Source organism: Mesoplodon densirostris, chromosome 1, assembly GCF_025265405.1.
Source record: "Mesoplodon densirostris isolate mMesDen1 chromosome 1, mMesDen1 primary haplotype, whole genome shotgun sequence".
NCBI classification, from domain to species: Eukaryota; Metazoa; Chordata; class Mammalia; order Artiodactyla; family Ziphiidae; genus Mesoplodon; species Mesoplodon densirostris.
In genome coordinates this window covers 14,829,692-14,854,738 of record NC_082661.1, presented here as the reverse complement: position 1 = coordinate 14,854,738, position 25,047 = coordinate 14,829,692, and the positions used below count along the sequence as shown (strand labels likewise).

The following is a 25,047-nucleotide window of genomic DNA, read 5'->3' as shown; positions in this document are numbered from 1 at the left end:
TCAGCTGAAATTGTATTTCTTTTAGGCAATCAGTGTCTGTGCCCCAAGGGACCATCAATTCCATGAGGGCAGGGCAGCAGGATACTCTGTTCCCTGTTACACCCTCAAGGCTGGAAGAGCATCCAGCACGCTCTGGCCACATAAAAATGAACACAAAAGAGTGAACAAACATGTGAAACACGCATCTGAGGGTGTCAAGGAGCCACCCACAGGATTAGAGCTGGGAGGAAACTCTGGGGGAGGCTGATGCGGTGCCCTAGAGAGACGTGACGCCAGCCCCTCGAGGGCAAGGGCAGGGAGAGGGGAGGGGAGGGAACAGATAAAAAAGGGTGATGAAAGCAAGGAATAAACAGGTCTCAATTGGCCTCAGGGTGCAGGAGAAGGAGAACCCAAGCCACCCCCTACCCCGGGCAGCGGCTGCGCCAGCTGGCAGGACTCCCCAGGCTCTGACGCTGCCACTTGCCTACACGTGGCCAGTGAATGACTTTTCCCACAGGTGCTGGCCTTCCCTTCCCTCCCAGGGAAGACAGCTGGCAGGACCTCAGAACCTCAGGTCCCCAGAGAGGAAGGAGGAACTGAGCTGTGCCTGCCATGGGCAGCCAACCGGGAGGCGGCATGGGGCCCTGCCTTGGGTCACCTGTCACAGAGACCAGGCAGGCTCGGGACTGCTTGAGAGCACCCAGTGGGTCTGCCCCCAGCCACTGGTGACTGTGGCAGGCATGCCCAGCCCCATGGGGGGCAGCTTGGTGCAGGAACAGTGTTCCTAAATCCACTGGGATTCCCCCCATTTACAGGGCAGCAAACTGAGGCCTTCAGAAGGAGATAGCAGCTGCACAGTAGGAGGTGGAGCCTAAAATCAACGCCTCCTCCTCCATTCACCCCAACTAAGCCCCTTACTTTCAGGGCCTCTGTTGCCTTGGCTGTAGAATGGGAATAAAAAAGGCGCTCTAGGAGCTACGATTTGATTGCCGCCATTTTCTCTCAAGACACCTTTTGAACCAACACCAGCTATTTCTCTTCTGATATTCAGTTCTCTCTCATGCCCTCAACACCTCTTCCAGAGACTGTATTCCCGAGATGTGTTTGTTCAGCTTATTTCTCATTATCTTAGGTATTGTCACCTCTTGGATAATTCCTTATCCACTTTGAAAGAGGGGTTTGGATGCTGTGCTCCTTCAGGGTGACTCTTGTTTGAATTGAAAGGTGAGTCCTTTCTCTAGGTTGCAGTTTCCAAAATTTCCTGTGGGATCCCAGATTTGAAAACGACCTTAGAAGTACATCACTTTGGGCTTCCCTGGTGGCACAGTGGTTGGGAGTCCGCCTGCCGATGCAGGGGACACAGGTTCGTGCCCCGGTCTGGTAAGATCCCACATATGCCACGGAGCGGCTGGGCCCTTGAGCCATGGCCGCTGAGCCTGCGCGTCCAGAGCCTGTGCTCCGCAACGGGAGAGGCCACAACAGTGAGAGACCCGCGTACTGCAAAAAAAAAAAAGAAGTCCATCCCTTCAGTCACCCCTCATCTGAGGCTTGGCTTCTGTCCATGTCTACTCAGTCACAATGTCCTCCAAGTAAGGCAGGCGTCATGCCCCACCAGCAAAGGCCTATCCTACTTCCCAGTGATTCTAACCTTTAGAAAGCTTTTCCTCATATTGAGCAAATCTGCCTCAGTGGGTCTCTTGAGGACAGGGGTGACCACGACCTGCCCTTGGCATTTAGAACAGAGCCTGGTGACCTGGAAATAATAAGAATCGCTTCTTGCCTAACTGAGCTATAACCCTCCCCTTTCTTTCCAGCTCTGCCCTCCCAGATGACTGTTGACCAGATGAAACACCACTGGCCACTCACGTGAGAAGTTTTCTCAGATTCCTTGACCAGTCTGCAGCTGGAACCAGGAGAGCATAGACAATGGGAACCACAGATTATCTGAAAGTGTCTTACTAAATCTTTGTCAAAAATGACAATCAAGTCACATAAAGGCTTGGCTGCTATTAGTATGGGTGGTGAAACCAATTACACAATCCAAACCCTTTCCTAACGAGGATGGAAATGTCCTCATTAGGAATATAGAGTCTGGAAAGGGTGGTGCCCAAGGCCCAGCTACCCCACCAGATGGACCACAGGCCTCTGAACCACTGTGACCAACCTCTCTCAGGAGATGTCCAGTGGCTAGATGCACCTGCCGGGGCCCCGGTGACAAAAGATGGCCCAGTCCAAGGGCTTATCCAAGGGATTGTTTACAGAACTATGGGCAGGGTTAAGGGAATCCACTAGGGGTACTAAATCACCAGGGATGTAGCAGCAGCTGGGAGCTCTAACTTCCCTGGAATCTGAAGCTTGGAGGGAGGAAGCTGTCATGAGAGTCTGGAAGGGGCTGGGGCCAGGGGAGGAGCTGCTTGAGAGGAGCTGCAGCTGTCAGGAGAGAAGTGCAGCCATCACCCGACCACAGCACAGAAGGGAGGGAGCCTGGGGAAGAAATATCCCGACCTCTCCCTCCTCCCACCTCCTTCCCGTTGACCGAACCCAACCAGAAGGCCGAGGGCAAGTAGTGCAGGGAGGCCGTCCATAGAGACAGCTTCCAGGGCACAGAGCAGGGAGGAGAAGGCAGCAGAGATCTGGATGTTATCCAGCCCACCGTTAGCTTCTAATGTCTCACCCTTTCATCCAACAAATGTTTATTGATCACCTAGTACCTGTCAGGCGCTGTCCTAAGCTCTGGTGACACATTAATGATTCTACAGACCTTGACCCTGCCACCAAAGCAAGGTCTAAACAAATAATCACTGAAATATAATTACCAATGATTGGGATACATTCCATGGAAGAAAAACTAAGGAACGTGATAAGAGACGTAAAGGAAGGTCTGGTTTCTCCATGGGCACTGGAGAAGGCTTCTTTGAAAATGTCACATTTAAGCTGAGCCCTGAGCGATAACTTCAGTTTAGGCAGGGAAAGGCTGAGGGCAGTGTGTTCCAGGAAGACTAAACAGAATATGCAAAGACTCCAAGATGGGCACTTTCAAGAGACTACACACAGCCTGTGTGCCTGGAGTTCAATGAGCGAGACTCAAGGTGAGGGAGGGGAGAGAGGCATGGTCCAGGTAACGCTGCACCCTGGTAAGGAGTTTGTATGTTTTCCCAAGAGTGGTGGGCAGCCACTGGCCCCATGTCATGGGTCCAGGGCTTCCATTCAGCCTAATACTGCCGTTCCAGGCTCCTCAGTACGGTCCTTGATGAGCATGAGTGTCAGGCCTTGGACTAACCTCCTTCCTCAGCTGCAGGACACCTCCAGGAGCTGTGGGGTGGCAACACTGGGCTTTGGGGTCATTGAGGCATAGGTGACCCCACTGAGGTTCATCATCACTTTACCAGTTCCACAAACCTTGACTTTTCTTAAGCCCACTTGAGATAAGGAAGTTCATTCCTGGGCTTCCCTCAGCACCACCCTGCTCACCTCCAGCCTCAGAGTTCTCAGAAGGGAGGTTCACAAAAAAAGAAGCCATTTTCTACACTTGAAACCCTCCGGAAATTGCTGGCAACCTTAGTGCTTCTGGGATTGATTGAAGGGCATGAGTAGAATATGGAGCAACTGGAACTCTCGCCCAGCTGCCGACGGGAGTTCGTGCAGGTGCAGTCGCTGTGGGAAAGTGTTTAGGGCAGCAGCTCCTAAAGCTAAGCACTCACACACCCCAGGACCCGGCAATGCTACCTCTGGGGACAAACCTGAGAGAAACGAGTGCAAGTCTAACAAAAGACAGGTACTAGACTAGAAAGTTCCCAGCAGCATCGTCCATAACAGTCCCAAACTAGAAAGAACCCACGTGTCCACCAAAGCAGAATGGATACACCAACTGTGATAGATTCACACAGAAATGTACCATATAACACAGCAATAAAAAGGAACCAACTACAGATACATGGAACAACGTGGATGAATCTCAAAACCGTGTTGTGTGAAAGAAGCAAGATTCTAACCAGCACATACTGTATAATTCCACTTATATGCAATCCCAGAAGAGACCAAACTAATCTACGGTGATGGAAGTCGGAGCATGGTTATGCAGGTGGTGGTACAGGGATCATGAGAGATACTTCTGGCTGCTGGAAATGCTTTCGATCTGGGGCGTATACGCAGGAGTATACATTTGTCAAAACTCATTAAACTGTACTCAAGTTTTCAACTTAAGATTTATACACTTTGGAGCATCTAAATCATATGTCAATTTTAAAACCAGCTGGGCAGCACCTGGCTTTCACCCCCTCAGCCCTGAAGGAAAGCAAACACTTCCATCTTTCTTATCCCCGGGTCATAAACTATATTGTTTCCCAACAAAGCTGTATCTGAACAGTGTTTATTTGACTCTTTTGAGTGCCTCCACCAGCAGGGTTTTTACAACTCTGTCCAGCATCTTTGGAAGGATGCTCTCCACCCACCTCACCCCCAAAGTAACCAAGGGCTGTCTTCATAAACAGATGCTTCAGACTGCGCACTCCTGCACGGCTCTGCCAGTGTCTGCAGGGCAATGAGATGAGTCTGGGCTTCCTGTTTCCAAGAGGATTTTGAGTGGGCGGCACTACAGCTTGGAGTTTCCCTGTTATCACCTGGGGAACACGATCTTTTGGCAACTGTACCTGTAAATTCAGATTAACAGAGCTTTTTGCCATCCCATAAAGTCAGTTTCCCTTTCCTCAAATCTCACTTTATAAACAGCCCTGCTCCCCGGCTGAGCTGGCTTTATGTGTTTATGATAACCTAGGTTCAAACCTGGCATGTACAGAGCCCTATCTATCCCCCACCCCCGTCCTTTTCTGAGGAATCCAAAGGATAAAGTCTGGTTATAAAAGGCCATGACCAACCTGCTGGGCTGCAGGTGGAAGCTCTGGGGCCACACAGTAAGTCACAGCCCCACGTGGGCAGGGAGCCGGGTAGGGGTAGGGCTGCCAGGGGGATGTGGCCCAGAACAGGGGAGCACAGCAGTGCGAAGACCCTGGGTCCAGGGTCCGAGAGAGGTGCTGCCCAACTCCCTGTGTGCAGGGAGGCCTCAGCCTCAGGGTCCCCACCTCGAGGGAGGGCCCCATGTGTGCTGAGGGCCGCCTGCCCTGTCCGCCAGCCTCGTGCCTGTGCATCTGGTGTCCATGCGTGTCTCTGTCTTCATCCCTGAAGATGCTGCCCTCTTGGACCATCGGCCTTCTCCTGCTGGCCACAGTCAGAGGTGAGGATGCTGCCACCATCCCTTTGGTGACCGGGCCTGGGCTGGCCTTTGGGGGAGACAGAGACATCATCATCATCTCCTTCCTAATTAACAGCCTTATTCTTATTGCATGAAACAGCAATCGCTACCAGTCAGGGAGTGATGACTCTGCAGTAAAGACAGGGCACCATGCTCAACAAGGATGATCCCAGCATTGTTCCATCCTCCTGCAAAGGCTCCAGTGGCTGGAGCAGGCAGCGGAGGTGGCAGGCAGCTGGGCCAGGTGGACAGTGGGACATTCTTGTCAGGCCCCCAGTACCCTCAGTCCCTAGGCATGGACAAGTGCACGTCTGCAGATTAAAATCCTGTGGACGTGTCCCCCTGTGAACTCCCGTCCTGCCCGGCCTCCTGCCCAGAGGAGATGCAGACACCCACATTCTACGTGTCCTGAAACCTCCCTTGTTACCAAAGCCCCCTGAGCCCAAATCTGCTTATGCCCATCCCCCCACCTCCCCGCAGGTGTACCTCGCAGGTGCTCTCTTTCCCACACTGCCGGGTCTTCTCACCTCCTCTCCCATCAGTCAGAACCCCTCACTGCCTGGCTCGGGCCCCCAAACCCTGCTGAGCACAGTCTCCCCAAGAGCAGACATGGTCTCCTCCAGTCCCTGCAAGGGCTTTCTTCTGCATCCAGACCCTTCCCCCTTGTCTCCTCAGCTTGTCCCCAGTCCCCTCTTGCCTTTCTGGAATTCCACCCCGGCCTTGCAGCCAGACCCGGCCCCCTGACAGAAGAGCCCAGGTGGGGTCTGGCTGTTCCTCAGGCCTTTCCAACCCCTCTTGGTCTCCTTCGCTGATCTGCTGCTTCCTCCTGCCCCAGACATGGGCATTCCCAAAGGTCACTCCAGGTGCCCTCCTCATCTTTCTGTTCCTCAGGACTGCTCCCTTGTCCAGTCCCCACCAGCACACCCCCAGTCCTCCCATGTTCCAGGCAGCTCCACCAGGGCCTCCCACCATGCCTCAAACTCACTTGTCCCACACCAGGCTTGGACAGCACCCCCTAGCCCCATCTCCCCACCTCTTCCTTAACTTCCTCTGCCATCAGGTCAGAACGCCTCTCCCCTGCCCCCAGGCTCCCCCACCTCTGAGTCACTTATACTTGGCCCCCACCCCACTCACGGGCTCAGCACCCCCAGCACTTCCCCACTACCCACCTAACGCCCAAGTATCTTAACCTGGCATCGAAGCCCCTGCGCTTACCATCTGAAGCCAAGTTGCTTTAGCCTCCTGTGGCCTTTCCTGTGGGACTGTTCCCTCTTCCCAGAATGAATTCAACGCTGTCTTTATTCCTTCCCAGTTAGATTTCCTCTCTTTCAGGGCCGGGTTTCGATCTGATTTGTCTCTATGGCTCCCCAATTCCTACTTTTATTCCCAGTTAAGCTTCTCGGGTTCAAATCGTGGCTCCACCACTGGCTGTGGCCTTGGGTAGCTGACTTTTCATCTCCATGCCTTGGGCTCTTCTTCTGTCAAATAGAAGTAATATTCCTTCCTTCCTCATGGGCTGTTTGGAGGCTAAACAGGCCAATACTGGTAAAACACTAGTGTGGTATCTGGTACATAGTAAACAACAAGTATTAACTATTACCGGTTTTTGAATGAATGACCAATATTTGGCTCCATCAGTTGAGGAAGCCTAAGAGAGAAAATCCATTGTAATCCTCTGGTTTTGAAATTATGTCACCCCTGGTTATACTTGGGGTGACATAATTGTGAAAATATGTCATGGACTAGAGAAAGGACCCTCAGATTTAGATGGGGTTATTTAGGTCATCAACTGCATGTACTGAGTCCCTACTATACACAGTATGATGCAAAAATAAATTCTCCCTGTTCTTAAGACATTTACCTTTTCCAAGAACAACAGGGAAATCTGAAATGGCAGAGAATAATTTGGAAAAAACAAAGGTGCATAGAAGGATGACGTGAAGACATGTGGACTGGACAGATGCCCAGGAATGCCTACTGTGTGCACGGCCTGTGCTGGATGTAAGAGAGACCTCAAGACTCATTGAGTAGCATCTCTGTGCTCCGACATTGATGAGTTGATGAGTGGATGTAAAGGGCCATCTGGGAGTTTCCTGCAAGAGGCAGTTTTAAGGCTGAAGGTTCTCAGGAATTCTCAGTGATTCCCCAACTTGCCTGATGAACGGAGGCACTTATTAAATATGCTGTTTCTCGGGCCCCACCCCAGACCCTCTGAATCAGAATCTCTGAGGGACGGGCCTGGGGGTGTGTATATGCTCAGTCACCCTCAGCCCCCAGGTGGTTCTTATCAACACAGAAGTCTGAGGAACACTGACAGCAAAGATAAAGATGAGCACTGGCCTTCACCAGCCCTGAGCTGTACCCTGAAGAGTCCTCCCGAGTAGCTGAGATGACATTGCTCCTTCTCAGAACCTCACAAGTGTCCTGTTTGTTCCTCTTCCTGACCCAGGAAAGGAGATCTGCTACAAACCTTTTGGCTGCTTTTCCGATGAAAAACCATGGACCAGGATCTTTCAGCGGCCTTTAAAGTTATTTCCCTGGTCTCCCGAGGACATTGACACCCACTTTCTTCTGTATACAAATGAGAATCCAAATAACTACCAAGTAAGAGGGGCATAGAATGACCGCATGGTGGGGGATTTGGGCGCCCACGCTGGAGCCTTCACATGGTTGTCTGAGGAATAATTCACTGCCTTGGAACTTTTTACATGATGCTCCCTCACCAGTGTTAGACTTAGAGACATCTTAGCTCTCGGGATCATAAATCCCTTCGAGTATCTGATGAAATCTATGGACGCCCAACCGGGAAACTGACACATTCACACACTTGTGCACAGAACTGCAGGGCTTCCCAGGATTAGAACCCTGTTTGGGGAGTAAGGGGGTGTGAGCAGCTCTTATGGAGAAGCCCAGACCTATGTATCCCCGAGAGGGTCTGTCTTCTTTCCGAACCAGGCAGTGGAAGGAGCGTAGCCCCTCAGAGGGTAGGGATCGGGGGATGTAAATCCTTCCTCAGGAGCTGGAAGGGGAACAGGGGACATTTAATGACAAAGGAGAAATTTGGGGTCCCCTGGAGCAATTTTCAGTTCCCAGAAGGCCTGCCAGGTGGAGGCCAGCAGGCTTCCTCCAGGTGCTCAGAAGTGAACAGGAAGAACTTGCTCAGAACTCAAGCAGCTCACAGCTCTGATCCCAAACCAAGTTTGAGAGAGCAGGGTGTCTGTCTATAGGTCCCCGAGGTCACCTACTGTTGGATTCTAGGTGACAAACTACCCACCCAGAGTCCCCATTTTAAAAGATAATTTTTTAAAATAAAATATATTTTATGCAAAAAAAAAAAAAAAAAAATCCTGAGAAGGGATTCATAGGCTTCTCCAGATGGCCAAAGAGGTCTTGGCACAGAAAAGCTGAGGAACCCCTGGGCCAGAAGCATCAGGCATGAGGGGAGATGCACCTCAATGGAGCAGGAAGGGTTAAATGCATAAAATAAAAAACACTGGATTAAAAAGGACACTAATTATACTGGAAAACAGTTATCAGAACATTTAAAAAGATAAATATGGGATATAGTAATATGTGTGCTGCTTTATTATCTCACTAAATAACAAGGTCTAGGGGTTGGTCTAATAACTTCTGTAATTTTAAATAGTAATGAGTACAAATGATATTTTTAAATATCTGTAACAACTGTAATATAAAATGAAAATATCTGCCACCTCTATTGGTGACAGTGTATTGCTAAGTCTGCTATGTTTGTTGCTCAATTTCACAATTAACAAAAATGCTACATGTCAGTATAGAAAAATCAATAAACTTGGACGTTCTGAATCTATCCTCCAACCCTAAGTCAGGAACTCCTGTTCTAGCCTCACCCAACTTCTTGGGAGTTGAATCTGTCACCTTGGTCTTACAGGAATGGGCTCTAATGGGTCTGTGGCTTGGAAAGGCCAACATTCAAATTCATCTTTTCTAATTTAACCAGCGGATCAATGTCACTGACCTAGCCACCATCGAGGCTTCAAACTTCCAACTGGACCGCAAGACGCGCTTCGTCATCCATGGCTTCCTAGACAAGGGGGAGGAGGACTGGATAATTGACCTGTGCAAGGTAGGCACTCACCCTCCTCACCTGGTGAGAGCAGCGCCCAGCACATGGAGTCAAACGCTGCATCCCCTGAGGCTGGGAAAGGATAACCTCCCAGGAGAGATGGGTCCATCCTAAAACCACTGAGGAAAACTCGGGTTCTCATGGGCACCCAATGTCAAGGTCTCCCAACCCATGAACCTCTAGTCAAACATCTCCTTATGAGGCTGAAAAGACCCAGAGTCCAATCAGAAAGTCCCAGAGGTGGAGACAACAGCAAATTACCTGGCGCTTGTCTCTGATGGTTTATATAAAACCCTTGTATGTCATAAAAAATACTTTACCCCCCACAGCACTACTATCCAAAAGCATTTTCTGTGATGATGGCAATGTTCTATATCTGCACTACCTGAATCAGGAATCACTGGCCACCTGTGCTTACTGAGCACTTGACTTGTGGCTAGTGTGACCAAAGAACTGAATTTTAAATTTTATTTCATTTTAATTAATTGTAAAGAGCCACACGTGGCTTGTAGCCACAGTATTGGACAGTGCAGCTCTATAGTGATCATGAATATTAGCAATGAATTATTATTCATACCATCCATTTCCTGAGCACTTACTGTGAGTCTGGCATGTGCTAATCATTCCACAGTCCTTGTCCCGTTTAACCCTTCCAGCCACGTGGTGAGGCAGCCACAGTTATGGTTCTCATTTTATAGATGAAGAAACTGAGGCAAAGAGAAGTTCAGTGCTTGCCCAAAGTTGAATCCAGGGGTGGAATGCGGAACGAGGTCTTCTGTCCACAAGACACCACAATCCCGTGTGTCTACAGCTTTAGCCTGTAGGAGGTGCCCATGGCACGGCTCTTAGAGGCTTAAGCTGCGCTGGGATAAGACCTTGAGCAGCTTCTGCCCGAGCGCTCTTTGTTCTTCTTGGTCTGGGGTTTCACACGTGCCTCCTGAGTTCCAGAGGGAGGCTATGCGGACCTGGAAATTGGAGAGCCGAGGGTATGTGGTCCACCATGATGCCTTGACCCCCCAGCCAACCACTCCCAACTTCAAAATGCAGTCCAGGACCTCCCCAAATGAACAAAGGATATAGTGTAGCCCTTTCTGATATTTCTTCCCTCCACTCCCCAAGGGACCAGTATCTGTGCTTGGGTCACACTACATGATACAAAAGATGCATGTATCCGGGAGAGTTGTCTCCTACCTCGGTCTAAATTTCATCTTATTAAACTTGTCCCTCAATACTTTATATCTCCCATCAAAGCATTTTTGGGAACATAAAAGCAGCCTCTCTGTGGCTTCAACTATCTAGTATAAGGGTCTGCAAACTTTCCTGTAGAAGAGCAGGTAATACATATTGTAGCATTTGTGGGTCATATGGTTTCAGCTCATATGGCTTCTGTTGTAGCTATGAGGCAGAGATGAACGCTATGTAAACAAATGGGTGTGGCTGTTTGCAATAAAACTTCATAAAAGCAGTTAGCAAACTACTACCCAAGTGGATTTGGCACTCGGGTAGTAGTTTGCTAACCCCTGACCTCGTAAGTCATCTTTCTGACCTGGTTGTGTCAATGACCATCTGTAAAACCTTAGACAAGTCACTCTGTTCCAGGCCTCAGTTTCCACATCTGCTAAGTGGGAGTAAGTATACCCAGTTCATAGCACTGTGGTGCGGACCAGGACAAGTGTGAGGATTATTAAAGCTCTGACACAAGCTAGATGCTTGACGGTTGTGAATTCCTATCTCTGGAGTGTGCAACCCGTGGCTGTTAATAAACTGGTTTCTCCCTCATGTTTGTCTTTCCCAGAAAATGTTTAAAGTGGAGAAGGTGAACTGCATGTGTGTGGACTGGAAGCGCGGGGCCCGCACAGGATACACCCAAGCTGTCCACAACACTCGGGTCGTGGGAGCGGAGATAGCTTACTTAATACAAGGGCTGTCGGTAACCCCCTGCCTGGGCCACGTCCTGTGGGTAGGGGGCAGGGAGAGGGGCAGGCCAGTGCCCCGTGGCACCCAGGGGCAGCCTGGGGACCCATGGGTAGAGGCAGAGCCTGAAAGCCGGGAGCCCAAGAAGGGCCTTTGCTACATGAAGCTGCAAACTTCCTCCCTCCGGGGTTGTCCTGAAGATCCCTAGCTGTGGGGCCTGAGGCAGACTAACCTCTTCAAGCCTCAGTTTCCCCTTTTGAAATAAGCCTTCCTTGCAGGCTGTTCTGGGAATTGTAGAGCAGGCTGGGCTGCGCTGAAGTTCTCAGCCCAGATGAGTCTTCGCTCTCAGGGAAGGTCCCTTACAGCCTCCAGGAAGGTCGAATCTGGAGAACACCAGAGCCCGGCCCATTACCACGTTCTGCACTGGCCCAGCCCCTGCCGGGGACGAGGGGAGGGAGGTCCGCGGTGGGCTGCGTGTGGCAGCCGGCAGAGCACTGCCAGTCCCGGCCAAGGCGGCCTGCAGGTGACGCGCTGGTCGCTGGTCAGCACCGTTACCCCGCGCGCCAGCCGGACCCCGGGACCTGCAGACTGTGGCCAGCCAGGGGTCGGGTCGCGCTGTCCTAGGCGGCGGCCTGGAGCCGGGGGTCGTTCCTCCCGAGTTTCCAGCCTGGGTGCTGGCCCGCTCCCCGCTCCCCGAGAGCCGGCGCGTCCCCACCCGGTGCTCTGGGACCTGACGCTCCTTCCCTCCGCAGACCCAGCTGGGCTATGGCCCCGAGAACGTGCACCTCATCGGCCACAGCCTGGGCGCGCACACGGCCGCTGAGGCGGGCAGGAGGCTGGGGGGCCGCGTGGGCAGGATCACAGGTAGGGGCGCTGGGCCGGGGTTGGGGGCGGGCGCCGGCCCAGCCAGGGGAGCAGGCGGTGGAAGGCGAGACCCGCGCGCTTCCCACGGCCAAGGGCGCCCCTTCCGGTCCTCCTGGAACTGGTTTTAGGTGGTGCAGGGGACTTAAAAAATAATTGTTCATATATTTTCATGTGAACTAGAAAATACACGATTGTAATCAAAAATACATTTATAAAAAAAGAAAAATATAACTAACACATGAAACTCATGACTTCAGGGTTATTATTGCTAGCGTACGGCAAAGTTTTTTAAAAAGTGAGCTGATTTTTGAAAAAGATCAATTCATCAGTTCCACAAATACTTATTGAATGTCTGTGCTGTGCCCGGACAGGCAGAAAATGAAAGTGACTAGCTGAGACCTGCCATAGGAGGTGCTCAGTAAAGAATGAATGGAGGGCTTCCCTGGTGGTGCAGTGGTTGAGAGTCTGCCTGCCGATGCAGGGGACACAGGTTCGTGCCCCAGTCCGGGAAGATCCCACATGCCGTGGAGCGGCTGGGCCCGTGAGCCATGGCCGCTGAGCCTGCGCGTCCGGAGCCTGTGCTCCGCAACGGGAGGGGCCACAGCAGTGAGAGGCCCGCATACCGCAAAAAAAAAAAAAAAAAAGAATGAATGGAGGGGGCTTCCATGGGCTTCCCTGGGCTTCCCTGGTGGCGCAGTGGTTGAGAGTCTGCCTGCCGATGCGGGGGACGCGGGTTCGTGCCCCGGTCCGGGAAGATCCCACATGCCGTGGAGCGGCTGGGCCCGTGAGCCGTGGGCGCTGAGCCTGCGCGTCCGGAGCCTGTGCTCCGCAACGGGAGAGGCCACAACAGTGAGAGGCCCGCGTACCGCAAAAAAAAAAAAAAAAAAAAAAAAAAAAAAAGAATGAATGGAGGAAGGAAACACTATTCAGAATGAATACACGGACATAGACACAGGCCACCGTTTGGTGCACCGCATCAGTATGTAACTTACGCAAACTGTTCAAGCATTTAACGAATGCGTCTGTTGTTCTGGGCACCAGGCTAGGCTTCGGGTGAAGGATAAAAGGTCAACAGTTCCTTTTAACCTAGAATTTTTAAGTTTGCCATGTCCTTTCTCTTAGGTCTTTTCATGGGATTTTCACAGTAACCCTGCCAGGGGAGTTACTGTTGTTATTCCCGCTTCCCAGGTTCAAGGAGAACAGGCCCCTGGCCTTGCGCAGAGCCAGCATTAGACGGAGGTCACCGAGTCCTGAGGGCCCTGCTCCTTCCACCTTCTGCTTCTCTCTTTTTTTTTTTTTTTTTTTTTTTGCTTGGGCCTCTCACTGTTGTGGCCTCTCCCGCTGCAGAGCACAGGCTCCGGCCACGCAGGCTCAATGGCCATGGCTCACGGGCCCAGCCGCTCCGCGGCATGTGGGATCCTCCCACACCAGGGCACGAACCCGTGTCCCCTGCGTCGGCAGGCGGACTCTCAACCACTGCGCCACCAGGGAAACCCTCTGCTTTTCTTTGGAGATGAACTGGGCACGGCCCCTGCCTCAGGAAATCCACAGTCTAGTGCAGGAGGCAGACAACTAAGTAGGCAACTAAAAGCCAAAGCAGAATTAACTAATGCAAAAGAATCCTATGCCATGAGGAGGGAATGAGCCAAAAAAGGAGAGGCTACATTTCCCATGAAGAGGTCGTGTTTGAGGGGGTCTTGGAGGGGAGAGAGATTAGGGGAGAAGGCGGGGGAGCGAGCGGCAGGCCGGGGGCCATGACCGCAGACGCAGGGGAATGGACTGTGCAGGGCTCGGAGACTGTGGAGGAGCTGGGCCAGGCCCGGGAGCTCAGTCTTGGAGGGCAGTGGCCAAACAGAACGTGTGTGAGGGAAAAAAGGAAACGGGAGACGCGGGGAGCAAGGGTACCATCCCAATCTTCCATGACGCCAGGCAGTGGGGATTTCTGGATGTTCTGTGACGGGCAGAGACCCCACTGGCAGCCTTTCTGTCCCAGCCTCTCTCCCAAGCAGACCAGGAGCTACAGACTCAATTCTCCAAGCTATGACTGCTGGGGCGTGGGGTGCTTTGCCCAGGAATCCCCATGGATTTTGTGTATACAGGGTTTAGATCCTGGGTGGTCTTAGCGTGCAGCCTCCCTGTCCACCTCCCCCTTCTTAGGGCTGGACCCGGCACAGCCATGCTTCCAGGGCACGCCCGAGGAGGTTCGGCTGGACCCGTCCGATGCCATGTTTGTGGATGTGATTCACACAGATTCTGCTCCCATAATCCCTTTCCTGGGTAAGTTCCTCACCCCACCTCTCAGGGACCAGGGCTATAACTGATGAGAGCATGTGCACCCTGCCACCCTCCCCCACCTGCACACACATACCACAGGGTGGTATTCAAAATGGTTAACCAATCAGTCAAAATGGGTGTTTGGGCACCAACCAGTCAAAATGGGTGTCAGCCACAAACCAACAGCCAGTTCAGCACCAGTGATATCAGCCTGAGGCCCCAGGTAGGACAAAAGTCTTCTATAACCTGTGGAAGGCTCACTCAGTCTCCAAACTCTGCATCCTTCCCTAGTCTGTCAGTATCCAGAGTGGTATTTATTATGGATGTTTGACCTGTACTTGCAAAATGCAAAGGTAATCTTTGCATTTTTTTTCTTCTTTTGTCAAAGCTTTGCTTACAGTTTGTTTTGTTGGAGATTAAATATCGCCCTTAATTGAATTCTTCTAAAATTAACATTCTTTTTTCAATATTTTCTTGTATAACCACTCATGAAATGTGCCAATAAAAGGTATGTTTTTGATGATCCTGTCACTTATGGAGTGTTTACCATGTGCTGCATTGAACATTTTGCATACATTAGCTCATTAATCATTGTAAAAACCCTGAAAAGTGGGTATTGTTTTTACCACTTCATAGCTGAGGAAACTGAGGCTCAACAAGGTCAAGTAACTGACCAAGTAATTGTCAAGTAATTGTCAAGATCACAGATATGTAAGAAGAACCAGGATGTGATCACAGGTCTGTGTGCTTCAAAATCCAAACCACCTAGCCATTATGCTGTGGTTCTCAATATAATAACAAAGTTTACGTGGTCTCAGTGTAACACTATAATGTAGAAACCAAAATTTTAAAATGAATAAAGTAATAAAAAGTGCACCAGCCCTGCCCTGATATGTGTCTTCTGGTGCATAATGGTATCAGGACACCGATGATGGTATCGTGTTGTTCAGGGCCTCCCCGAGACAGACAGACAGACACAAATACACATGTGCCCGCTCACCCAGAGCCTACCTCCCCCCTCATCTTACGTCCTCTGCTCTCTCCTCCTTTCTTTTTTTTTTTTTGCGGTACGTGCGCCTCTCACTGTTGTGGCCTCTCCCGTTGCAGAGCACAGGCTCCGGACGCGCAGGCTCAGCGGCCATGGCTCACGGGTCCAGCCGCTCCGCGGCATGTGGGATCTTCCCGGACCGGGGCACGAACCCGTGTCCCCTGCATCGGCAGGTGGACTCTCAACCACTGTGCCACCAGGGAAGCCCCAACTCCTTTCTTGTCTTGCCAAGTGCTCATCTGAGAACTTTTGCAGAGCCAGAGACGGGGGGCTGCACTGTGGGGAGAAGTTGCCAAGAAGGCTCTTGCTCCCATTGGAAGGAGTTGAACGCTCTTCGTGGCCACCACCTGACTCTGGGACCACTTCCCTCCCACTCACCTCTGCTGCCAATGTTTCAGGTTTTGGAATGAGCCAAAAGGTGGGCCACCTGGATTTCTACCCAAATGGAGGAAAGGAAATGCCTGGATGTCAGAAAAATACCCTGTCAACCATCATTGATATAAATGGAATATGGGAAGGTATGTAAATGAGAGAAGCAAGACAGCAGCTGCTCCGCTTGGGGAGAAGGCAGGCGGTGTGGTCTGTGCCGGGCATTTTCACAGCAGCGGCACGAGAGAGTTACTCTGGTTAGTCCCATTTGACAGACGAGGAAATGGGGTCAGAAAAGTGATAAAACTTGCCCAAGGCCACCTTATATTTAAGCCCAGTTTCTGGCGGCAAAGCCCGACCCCATGCCCAGCCTGCGCCTTCTCCCCCTTAGCAGGATGCTGAGATGTGGGCTGCACTAGCGGCATGTCAGTTAGGACCCAGCTTTGCCTTTGGCCCCCACCCTTCCTTCAGTGCAGGCTCCTTGAAGATCTGCAGAGCATCAGCAAAGATTTGGAGGGTTTTGACTTTCTTGCCATTTGCTATTGGACCCAGCTGGTAAGAAGACGATGGGGGGAAGGGGGAGGACGGACGTGCCCTGTGGGTTTGAGGGGCACGTGCATGGAGGCGGAGACCTGGGGGTCTGGGGGACGAGCCTTGTACGTGTCTCCATTTATCTGAGAAAGCAGGCCCAGTACCCCTAACGTTAGGTGATCTAAAGTACCATCTCCATTAGCCGTCCCTTGTTCTGGCCTGGGGCTATTCCTGTTGCCCCTCCCCTGAGAACAGGCTTCACTCTCCTCCCTAAAAGTGGAGCCTTTGAGTCTGTGATCGTCTCATTTTAGTCTTTATTTTTTCTGAGCGGGGAGTTCCCCGAGGCCAGGGGCTGTAGCCTGGGAGACGCGGACTCCTCAGGACCCTGCGCAGGGCCTGGCGCAAAGCAAGCTCTGTGTCCAGCTTGTTACCTTGAGCTGAGCGGCCTTCCGTGGCATTTTAATCTTGCATGTGCTTCATGTGAAAGAGCAGAGTGGATAAAACAATAGCCAACATCCCCCGACAGTCGGTGGAGCTTTTCACCTCCTCTCTGCTCAGCACCAGGTAACTCGAGGGGTGGCTCCTTGGCTGATCTGCTTTCTGAAAGAACACCAGAGTCACAGTGAGGGCTGCCCCCTCTCAGATGGGACGAGCAGGGCACACATAATAGGAAGGAGCCCAGGTTTAATTAGAGAGGTGACCGGTCGCTGGAATGTGCTTCTGTTGTGTGCGTGCCGAGTCACCCTGGCCGCAGAGGAACAGTGACATCCGCTTGCTTCTCTAACATGGAATCCCTGGGCAGCAATTTTGGATGAAAGAGACAGTTAAGTTCGAAACAGGTCCTATTGTCTGGTAATGAGTGTTGGTGCGGGGTGCGCGGGACTGGGGGGCTTATGGAGAGCTAATCCCCCAAGCACAAAGGGCAACATTCCTTGCCCCACGGGTGGCGGATGAAGCCCGGCAGACCCCCCAGCAGTGGTCCCCAGGTATGCCAGGGTCACTGTGGATCACTCCATGGGAAGTTTGTACCTAGTAGCTGGAGACAGGAAAAGACAATTTCCCAAACAAGAGGACTTTGGTTTAAAGAGAAAGACGGTAAATAAAATGCAGTGAAAGAGTAAGTAGCCAGAGGCCATGGGGACCTTGCTCTCCATTGCTTTTACCTTATGCCTGGAGGAGTAAAAAGGAAGAATTTCTCAGCCTGAGCCCATAGACAGAAAAGCTTGGTTCACGCGAAAGGTGAAGTATGATATGTCTCTAACCAACGCCCCCCACTCCCCCAAGCCTTCGTTATTCATTTACGTTACATGCCTGGCTCCCGGGGATTAGACAGAGGTGCTTGTTAGACCTTCTCATTCCCTAACACTTGCCTAGCCCTGAGGGGGACCACCCCAGAAAATGGACAGTGCCGGGGAGAGGAAAGCGACTCCGGCCAACCACCACTACTAAACAAGCCCCCAGCTTTTCTACTTGCCCCAAAGTATGTCAAGGTCAATGACAGAAATTTTGAATTGTGACCAAGGTGTTCAGGGGCAGCAATACCCACCTGTGAAATGCGGAGGTGATTCCTCGCTGGGTCAGAATGGTTCGGGCTTCAAAAGTTTAATGCCTCTTGTGAGCGCCCTTGGCCTTTGCCTTCTCAGGAACCCAAGACTTTGTGGCTTGCAATCACCTAAGAAGCTACAAGTATTACTCAAGCAGTATCCTCAGCCCCGAAGGCTTCCTGGGCTACCCTTGTGCGTCCTACAATGAGTTTCAGGAGGTAGGTCACAGCAGGGGCCCAGGGAAGTTGGTGGTGATGGTGGTGTTGTCCCTTTGGCTTGGAACAGAGCAGAGATGTAACTCCACGGCTAACGAGAGGAGGCACTAGAAATGCTGAGGCTCACAGAGCCTTCCTCCCAGGAATAGGATGGGTACGAGGGGGACAGCACAGACTTGAACTGTGCTGGGCCTTCCCTAGATCCCCAACTTTTCATTCTGGAAAATTCCCAGTGTGTGCAAGGATGCATGGGTAGATGGATGCATGCATGCATGCATGGATCAGTGGATGGGGGATAAGGGGTAGAATGGATACATGAATGGAAGGAAGCATAGGTAGATGAGAAGATGGATGAGGGAGGGATAGATGGATGCATGGATGGATAGATAGGAGGATGGAAAGGAAAATGCGTGAGTCAAAGGCCTACGACTCACAGACAGACTGTTTTCTTTCACTAGAGTGGCTGTTTCCCTTGTCCTGCTGAAGGATGCCCCAAAATGGGGCACTATGCTGACCAATTTCAGGGGAAAACCAGTGCTGTGGGACAAACTTTTTTCCTGAACACAGGAAGCAGTGGTAACTTCACTCGTAAGTTTCCATTTTACTCATTTAAAAATTCTTGCAAATAATTTTAGAGTATCAGCCTTATTAGGACCCTTGGGAGCAATTGACAGAAACTCACCTCCAACCAGTTTAAGCTATAATGGAAAGACAGTAGAATGGCATTTGTCTTGGATCTCAAGTTCACCCCTTTAACCAAAAATACTGATCAATGGAATAAAGTACAGTGATTGGCCCAGGCTGGGTCACATGTCCACCCACCCCAGTGGCAGGAAAGATGGATCCATTAACAGAAGAGGGCAAGGTGGGGCAAAGCCACTGTAAGTCAAGACGTCTCCTAGCTAAATACCTCTTCTGCCAGTCCCCCTGCACACACACAAGCACACTGCATTTCTGTTGTTGTTTTGCCCAGCTTCTCATGAAAAAAGTACAAGATAGCAAAATGATCAAGATTCTTTTGTTATAAATAATATCACATGGTAGCCGAATAGAAGAGCAATTCTTTTTCAATGGATTTTTACATTTAAAAAAATGTATATAGCACTTCACAAAACTCTTTTCGCATACAGTATTTCATGTAATCTTCACAATATTTATCATGAAAGATCACGGTTTGGCGCTCTCTATAAAGTCTTATGTGTATGTTCCTTTAACCCAGTCATTCCACTTCTCAGAGTGTACCTTAGGAAAATACTTGCATGAGAAAGTGCTCAAGGGTGTTCACTGCAGCACTGTTTTTAATACCAGAAGATTGGAGAGAGGAACCTGGATACCCACCAATTGGTAAACCACCAAATACTGTACAGAACCGCTCAAAAGAAGGAGATAGCTCTATGTGCTGAGGAGAGATCTCTAAGGCATATTTAGTGGAAAGGCAAGTGACAAAACAGCCTGCAACATGTCATGTATCAGTCAGGGTCCCAACAGGAGACAGACTTCATCCAAGTGGCTCAAATGGAGAGATTTTACTGAAGGGCCTCCTGTTAGAGGTGTGGGCAGGGTTAAAGGAACAAGCAAGATTTTCATGTTAAATTTTTACTTACCCATATTCATATTTTCCAAAATTTTATAATAAAATATTTTTCTCTGTAACAAGAAAAAAAAAAAGCAAGGGATGCTGAGGCCCCCGGAATCTGGTGGCTATGCAGCTCCCAGAATGCAGAGAAGGAGGGAGTTTCTGCAAGACTCATGGTTCTGGAGCAAGGGGGGAGCCAGGGAGATGACACCTGCACCTCTCTCCTCCTGCCTTCTGACCTCCTGCATACACCTCTTATTGGCTAAACCCAGCTAAAAGCCAGCAGCAAGGATCCTGGGGTGGGAGGCAAACATTCTGGAACACAGGGCAGGACAGAGAAAGGGAATCATTCTGGGGTGGGGATGGGGGGAGTGAATAGAGAATAACAGCACGTACTATTTAAAGAAGGGAAAAGAAGCCTGTATTCTTTTATGTACATAGGTGTGTGAGAGAAAGAGAAAGAGAAAGCGAAAGCTCTAGATCAGCATATCTCAACCTCACACTACTGACATTTGGGGCTGGATAATTCGTTGTTGTAGGCGTCTGTCCTGTGCATTGCAGTTTGTTTAACAGATCCTTGGTCTCTACGCACTAGATGCCAGTAGCTCTCCACACCCACCCCACCTCACCCCCAGTGTGACAACCAAAGAAGCCTCCAGATTTTGCCAAATGTCCCCAGGGAGGCAAAATCTCCACCTGATTGGGAACCACTGGACTTGATTAAGTATAGAGACCAAAGTGGTGACGTCAGGGAAGGACCCGGGATGCAGGGCAGGTAGATGGGGAGCTGATGAAGGTTGTTTCTTCTTTTAATTTATCTGGGTTGTTTTTCTATTGAGAATATGTCCGTTGCATGTGAAAATAGCAAGAAACTAAAAGAGCGGTAGGTGATTTATCCAAACATTAGAGCCACGAGCGTCTCCCTCTCCCTGTGGCTTTTCTGGGGATGGCCAGTGATGTGTACCCAGAGTACACAGGTGCAGTAACCGGCTGCCTTGCATCCATCAGGGCACATACATTGCTGTATCAACAAGAGATTGTGCTGAAGTATAAGATTTACTTCCTCTGGAGTCCCTCACCCCCACCTACAATCTGAATCCCGGGACCCCAAACCTCGCTTTAGGAAATCATTACTCACGTTCACCCTTACCTCTCATCCGCGGGGGACTTAGAGCTTGGAACAAGACTGCGTCCACGGGGTCATTCTTTTCAACAAGAGGAGTTAATCGAATGATTGTATTTCTTTCAACAGGTTGGAGATATAGGGTCTCTGTCACACTGGCTGGAAAAAAGAAAGTGAGTGGTTACATCAAGATTGCTTTGTATGGAAGTAATGGAAACTCAAAACAATATGAAATTTTCAAGTAAGTTTGATAGTAAAGTGAAATGACCACACTTTCCATAATAGATTCTTTATACAAGATTGGGTATAAACTGCTTTATAAATCTAGCTATCTATTATACAGGACCATTGAATCCTGGAATGTCAAAGCTGGAAGGAAGGCTTAGCATCTGGTTCAATCACCCCATTTTACACACGAGAGGAGTGAGGCCCAGAGGGGGACTGGCTATTTAAAATGAGACAAATGCTGACTCCTTTTGGATTGTCAGTCATTGCTTCCTGACTTAGGTTTTATGAAAATCAAATTCTCCTTAGGCCAGGCACGTTTGTATGGCAACTCCCTTCCCGGCAACACACACACAGGAAGCCTGAGGCCAGCTTCTCGTTGCTGTGGTAGCCTCAGCACCTACTTTTGCTGGACATATGAGGTACTTGGTAAATGTGTGTTGGATGAATGCATAACCGTGCTGTAAAAAGAGATTCTGTTTTTTGCACGAACTTTTCCATAATAATTTTCGTGTTAAGTTAAAATTCTTTGACAACTTCCTGCGCTACATATGAGCGGCTAACAAATGACCTCGGCTGACCCACAGGCATCTTCTAACATAAGACGTTGCATTAATATAGTCCTGCAGTGAACTAATAGGGTTAATATGCCACCCCAAATACTTAACTTCCCTCTAGGGACAAACTAAGACAATGGAAATCTAGAGTCCAGTATTTTTTACAGGTCTGTTCTTCACAAATACATTTGTGTTTTAGCAGCCCCTGGATGTGCATGAAGTCATACAACCTATTTTCAGAAAACCAGAAACAGCAGCCGTTGTTTGAAGAAAAAATAAATTGCTGTCATCCTATGTATTTATATATCCAGCTGATATAACATTTTCTGTCTATGTTTTCAGAGGATCTCTCCAACCAGATGCAAGTCATATGCATGACATTGATGTGGACTTCAATGTAGGAAAAGTCCAGAAGGTCAAGTTCCTCTGGAACAACAATGTGATAAATCTCTTCCGGCCCAAATTGGGGGCTTCCCGAATTACAGTGCAAAGTGGTGAAGACAGGGCTGAGTGAGTACCTTTTATTCCATCTAAGTTTTATTTTCTATATTTAGCTATCAATGTATTCACCAATCCATCCATGTGTTCAGTCACCCACCTACCCATATGCGTATTCATCAACTCCTCCACTCATCCAGCCCCTTCCGCTCATCCACTTACCTATCCACTTATCCATCCAGCCATCTCTCCAGACCTGTCTCCTCACCCTTCTGGCTGTTCAGCCATCCATCCATTCATCTACCCAACTATTCATCTCAACTCTCCATCTATCCATCCAATTTACTTTGAAAAATCAATCATTTTCCTTAAGCCAAATTCAACTTGACAGGAGCAAGGCCTCAGTGGTAAGGCATAGATTCAAGGAACAGGCAAATATGAAACTCTTTTACCTTAAGCAATAAGGAAGACACGTGCAGTACTTGTAGGAAATCTCTGAGTTAATTTCAGCTGTGGTGCAGGTATTAATGTAAATTGTTTTGTTTGGAGACTACGGCATGTGTTGGGATCTAGCTTATGGGGGAAAGCTCTTCTCATTTGGAGGAAATAGAATCTTACTTGGTAGGAGTTGGGAGAGTACCTAATTGTGTTTAAAATATGGGAACTCCTAACTGTGTTTAAAATATGATCCACCTTAAAAGAAGATCATCATTGCTAGGCCCAAAACCCCCTAGACTTTGAAAATCTTTGGTCTGACCACTGATTCACTCTCAGCTCATTAAAAGCCCAAGGAGGGGAGGAGGTTCTTTGAGTGGATTTGTTGGGTGAGAGTCACTTGGACTCTGCCTGGTGTAGCAAAAAGCTTTTCAGTCAGAGAGGTCCGAATCCCAGCGAGTTGGCCAAAAGCTGTTTACTCATCTGAGGTCACGCTTCCACAAGCAAACGAGCCTCATGCTGGAAATGTTTTCTTTCACAGGTATAATTTTTGCAGCAGCGACATGGTGCAAGAAGACATTTTACAAACTCTGTACCCTTGTTAAAAATGTGGTGGCCTCAGAAGACCTAAATAGACACTTCCCCAAAGAAGATATACAGATTGCCAACAAACACATGAAAGGATGCTCAACATCACTAATCATTAGAGAAATGCAAATCAAAACCACAATGAGGTATCATCTCACACCGGTCAGAATGGCCATCATCAAAAAAATCTACAAACAAACAAACAAACAAAACAAAAAAACCTACAAACAATAAATGCTGGAGAGGGTGTGGAGAAAAGGGAACCCTCTTGCACTGTTGGTGGGAATGTGAATTGATACAGCTACTATGGAGAACAGTATGGTGGTTCCTTAAAAAACTAAAAATAGAACTACCATACGACCCAGCAATCCCACTACTGGGCATATACCCTGAGAAAACCATAATTCAAAAAGAGTCCTGTACCAAAATGTTCACTGTAGCTCTATTTACAATAGCTCGGAGATGGAAACAACCTAAGTGTCCATCATTGGATGAATGGATAAAGAAGATGTGGCACATATATACAATGGAATATTACTCAGCCATAAAAAGAAACGAAACTGAGTTATTTGTAGTGAGGTGGATGGACCTAGAGACTGTCATACAGAGTGAAGTAAGTCAGAAAGAGAAAAACAAATACCATATGCTAACACATATATATGGAATCTAAAAAAAAAAGAGAAGAAAATGGTCAGAAGAACCTAGGGGCAAAACGGGAATAAAGACACAGACATAGAGAATGGACTTGAGGATACGGGGAGGGGGAAGGGTAAGCTGTGACAAAGTGAGAGAGTGGCATGGACATATATGCACTACCAAACGTAAAATAGATAGCTAGTGGGAAGCAGCCGCATAGCACAGGGAGATCAGCTCAGTGCTCTGTGACCACCTAGAGTGGTGGGATAAGGAGGGTGGGAGGGAAGGAGATGCAAGAGGGAAGAGATATGGGGACATATGTATATGTATAGCTGATTCACTTTGTTATAAAGCAGAAACTGACACACCCTTGTAAAGCAATTATACTCTAATGAAGATTTTAAAAAATAAAAAAATAAAGGAGAAATGATTTAAAAAAATGTGGTGGCCTCTTTATCTTTATGATAATAAAATTGTTAATGGCCTTGTTTTGACGTTGAAGTATTAGTTTGATCTTGAGGTGTTAGTTTGACATTCTCTATGTTCTGGGGTCACATTTCAGAAAATATTTGGGGGGCTGGAGCCACTTGGCCACAGGTAATGCCTAGAACATCCCACCGGTCCGCCTCTGCCACCATCTCTCTCAGGGCACTTGGTGTGGCCTGTCCTAATGTATTTTATATCCTTAGACAGTGAAATTCTGTCCTGTTTGAAAAGGTTGCTTCCACACGTTGCCCACTCAGCTTTCAGCATCCTGAGGGAGAGAGAAGACCCCGTGTGAGAGCAGCCTGTGGCATGAGTGACAAGCTCTGAGCATTATTTAGGTGAAACCTGCCTGCGCCATGGAGGAAGGGCTTTAAAAGAAGGTTTAAAAGAAAACCCCACATCCAGGCCACACCCTAGACCACATGGAATTTCTGAGTTGGGGCCCAGCACCAGTACTTTGTAAAACTCCTTGGAGACGTGCACCCAAGGTTGAGAACTGCCTTGTGTGTTTCCTTCTAAGAGTTTGTAACGACACTTTCTAATCTTTCCTCTTGCTAGTTCTCTGAGTGTGATACAGAACTTAAATGCCCAGCTCTGCAGGAAGGGGGAGCTCACCTTGGGTCCCAGCTGTCTCTTTCCCTGTACTACGTGGGCTGGCTTCTTCACTTCTCAACCTCGACACACCTGGGAATAACAGTAGCCCTCCCTCACAGGGTGGCTGTGATGATTAAATAAGACAAAGCATGCATAGCACTTAGCACAGTGCCGGGCACATGAGAAATAGCCAATAAATGAAGCAGGAGGGGCAGGCAGGCCTGAGCTATTCTTTAAGAGTAACAGAGACACCAAGGACAGGACTGAAGCCAAGAACAGCCTCCGAGAAGGTATTTGA

At 49.3% G+C, this 25,047-nt stretch overlaps 1 protein-coding gene across 2 annotated transcripts; it reads left to right on the top strand.

Moving 5' to 3' along the window:
- The first annotated feature begins 5,160 nt into the window (after window positions 1–5,160).
- LOC132490887 (pancreatic lipase-related protein 2) lies at window positions 5,161–23,050 on the top strand. 2 transcript variants are annotated; one of them, XM_060099718.1, is made up of 12 exons: window positions 5,161–5,209; window positions 7,677–7,831; window positions 9,207–9,332; window positions 11,128–11,262; window positions 11,999–12,110; window positions 14,268–14,387; window positions 15,831–15,950; window positions 17,976–18,094; window positions 18,550–18,679; window positions 20,920–21,031; window positions 21,915–22,063; window positions 22,950–23,050. In XM_060099718.1, exons 1-12 carry the CDS (start codon window positions 5,161–5,163, stop codon window positions 23,048–23,050), a joined length of 1,428 nt encoding a protein of 475 aa, XP_059955701.1. The 2 variants fall into 2 exon arrangements, with proteins under 2 accessions (XP_059955701.1, XP_059955774.1); XM_060099791.1 differs by having other exon boundaries at window positions 21,915–22,082; window positions 22,987–23,050.
- The last annotated feature ends 1,997 nt before the right edge of the window (window positions 23,051–25,047 follow it).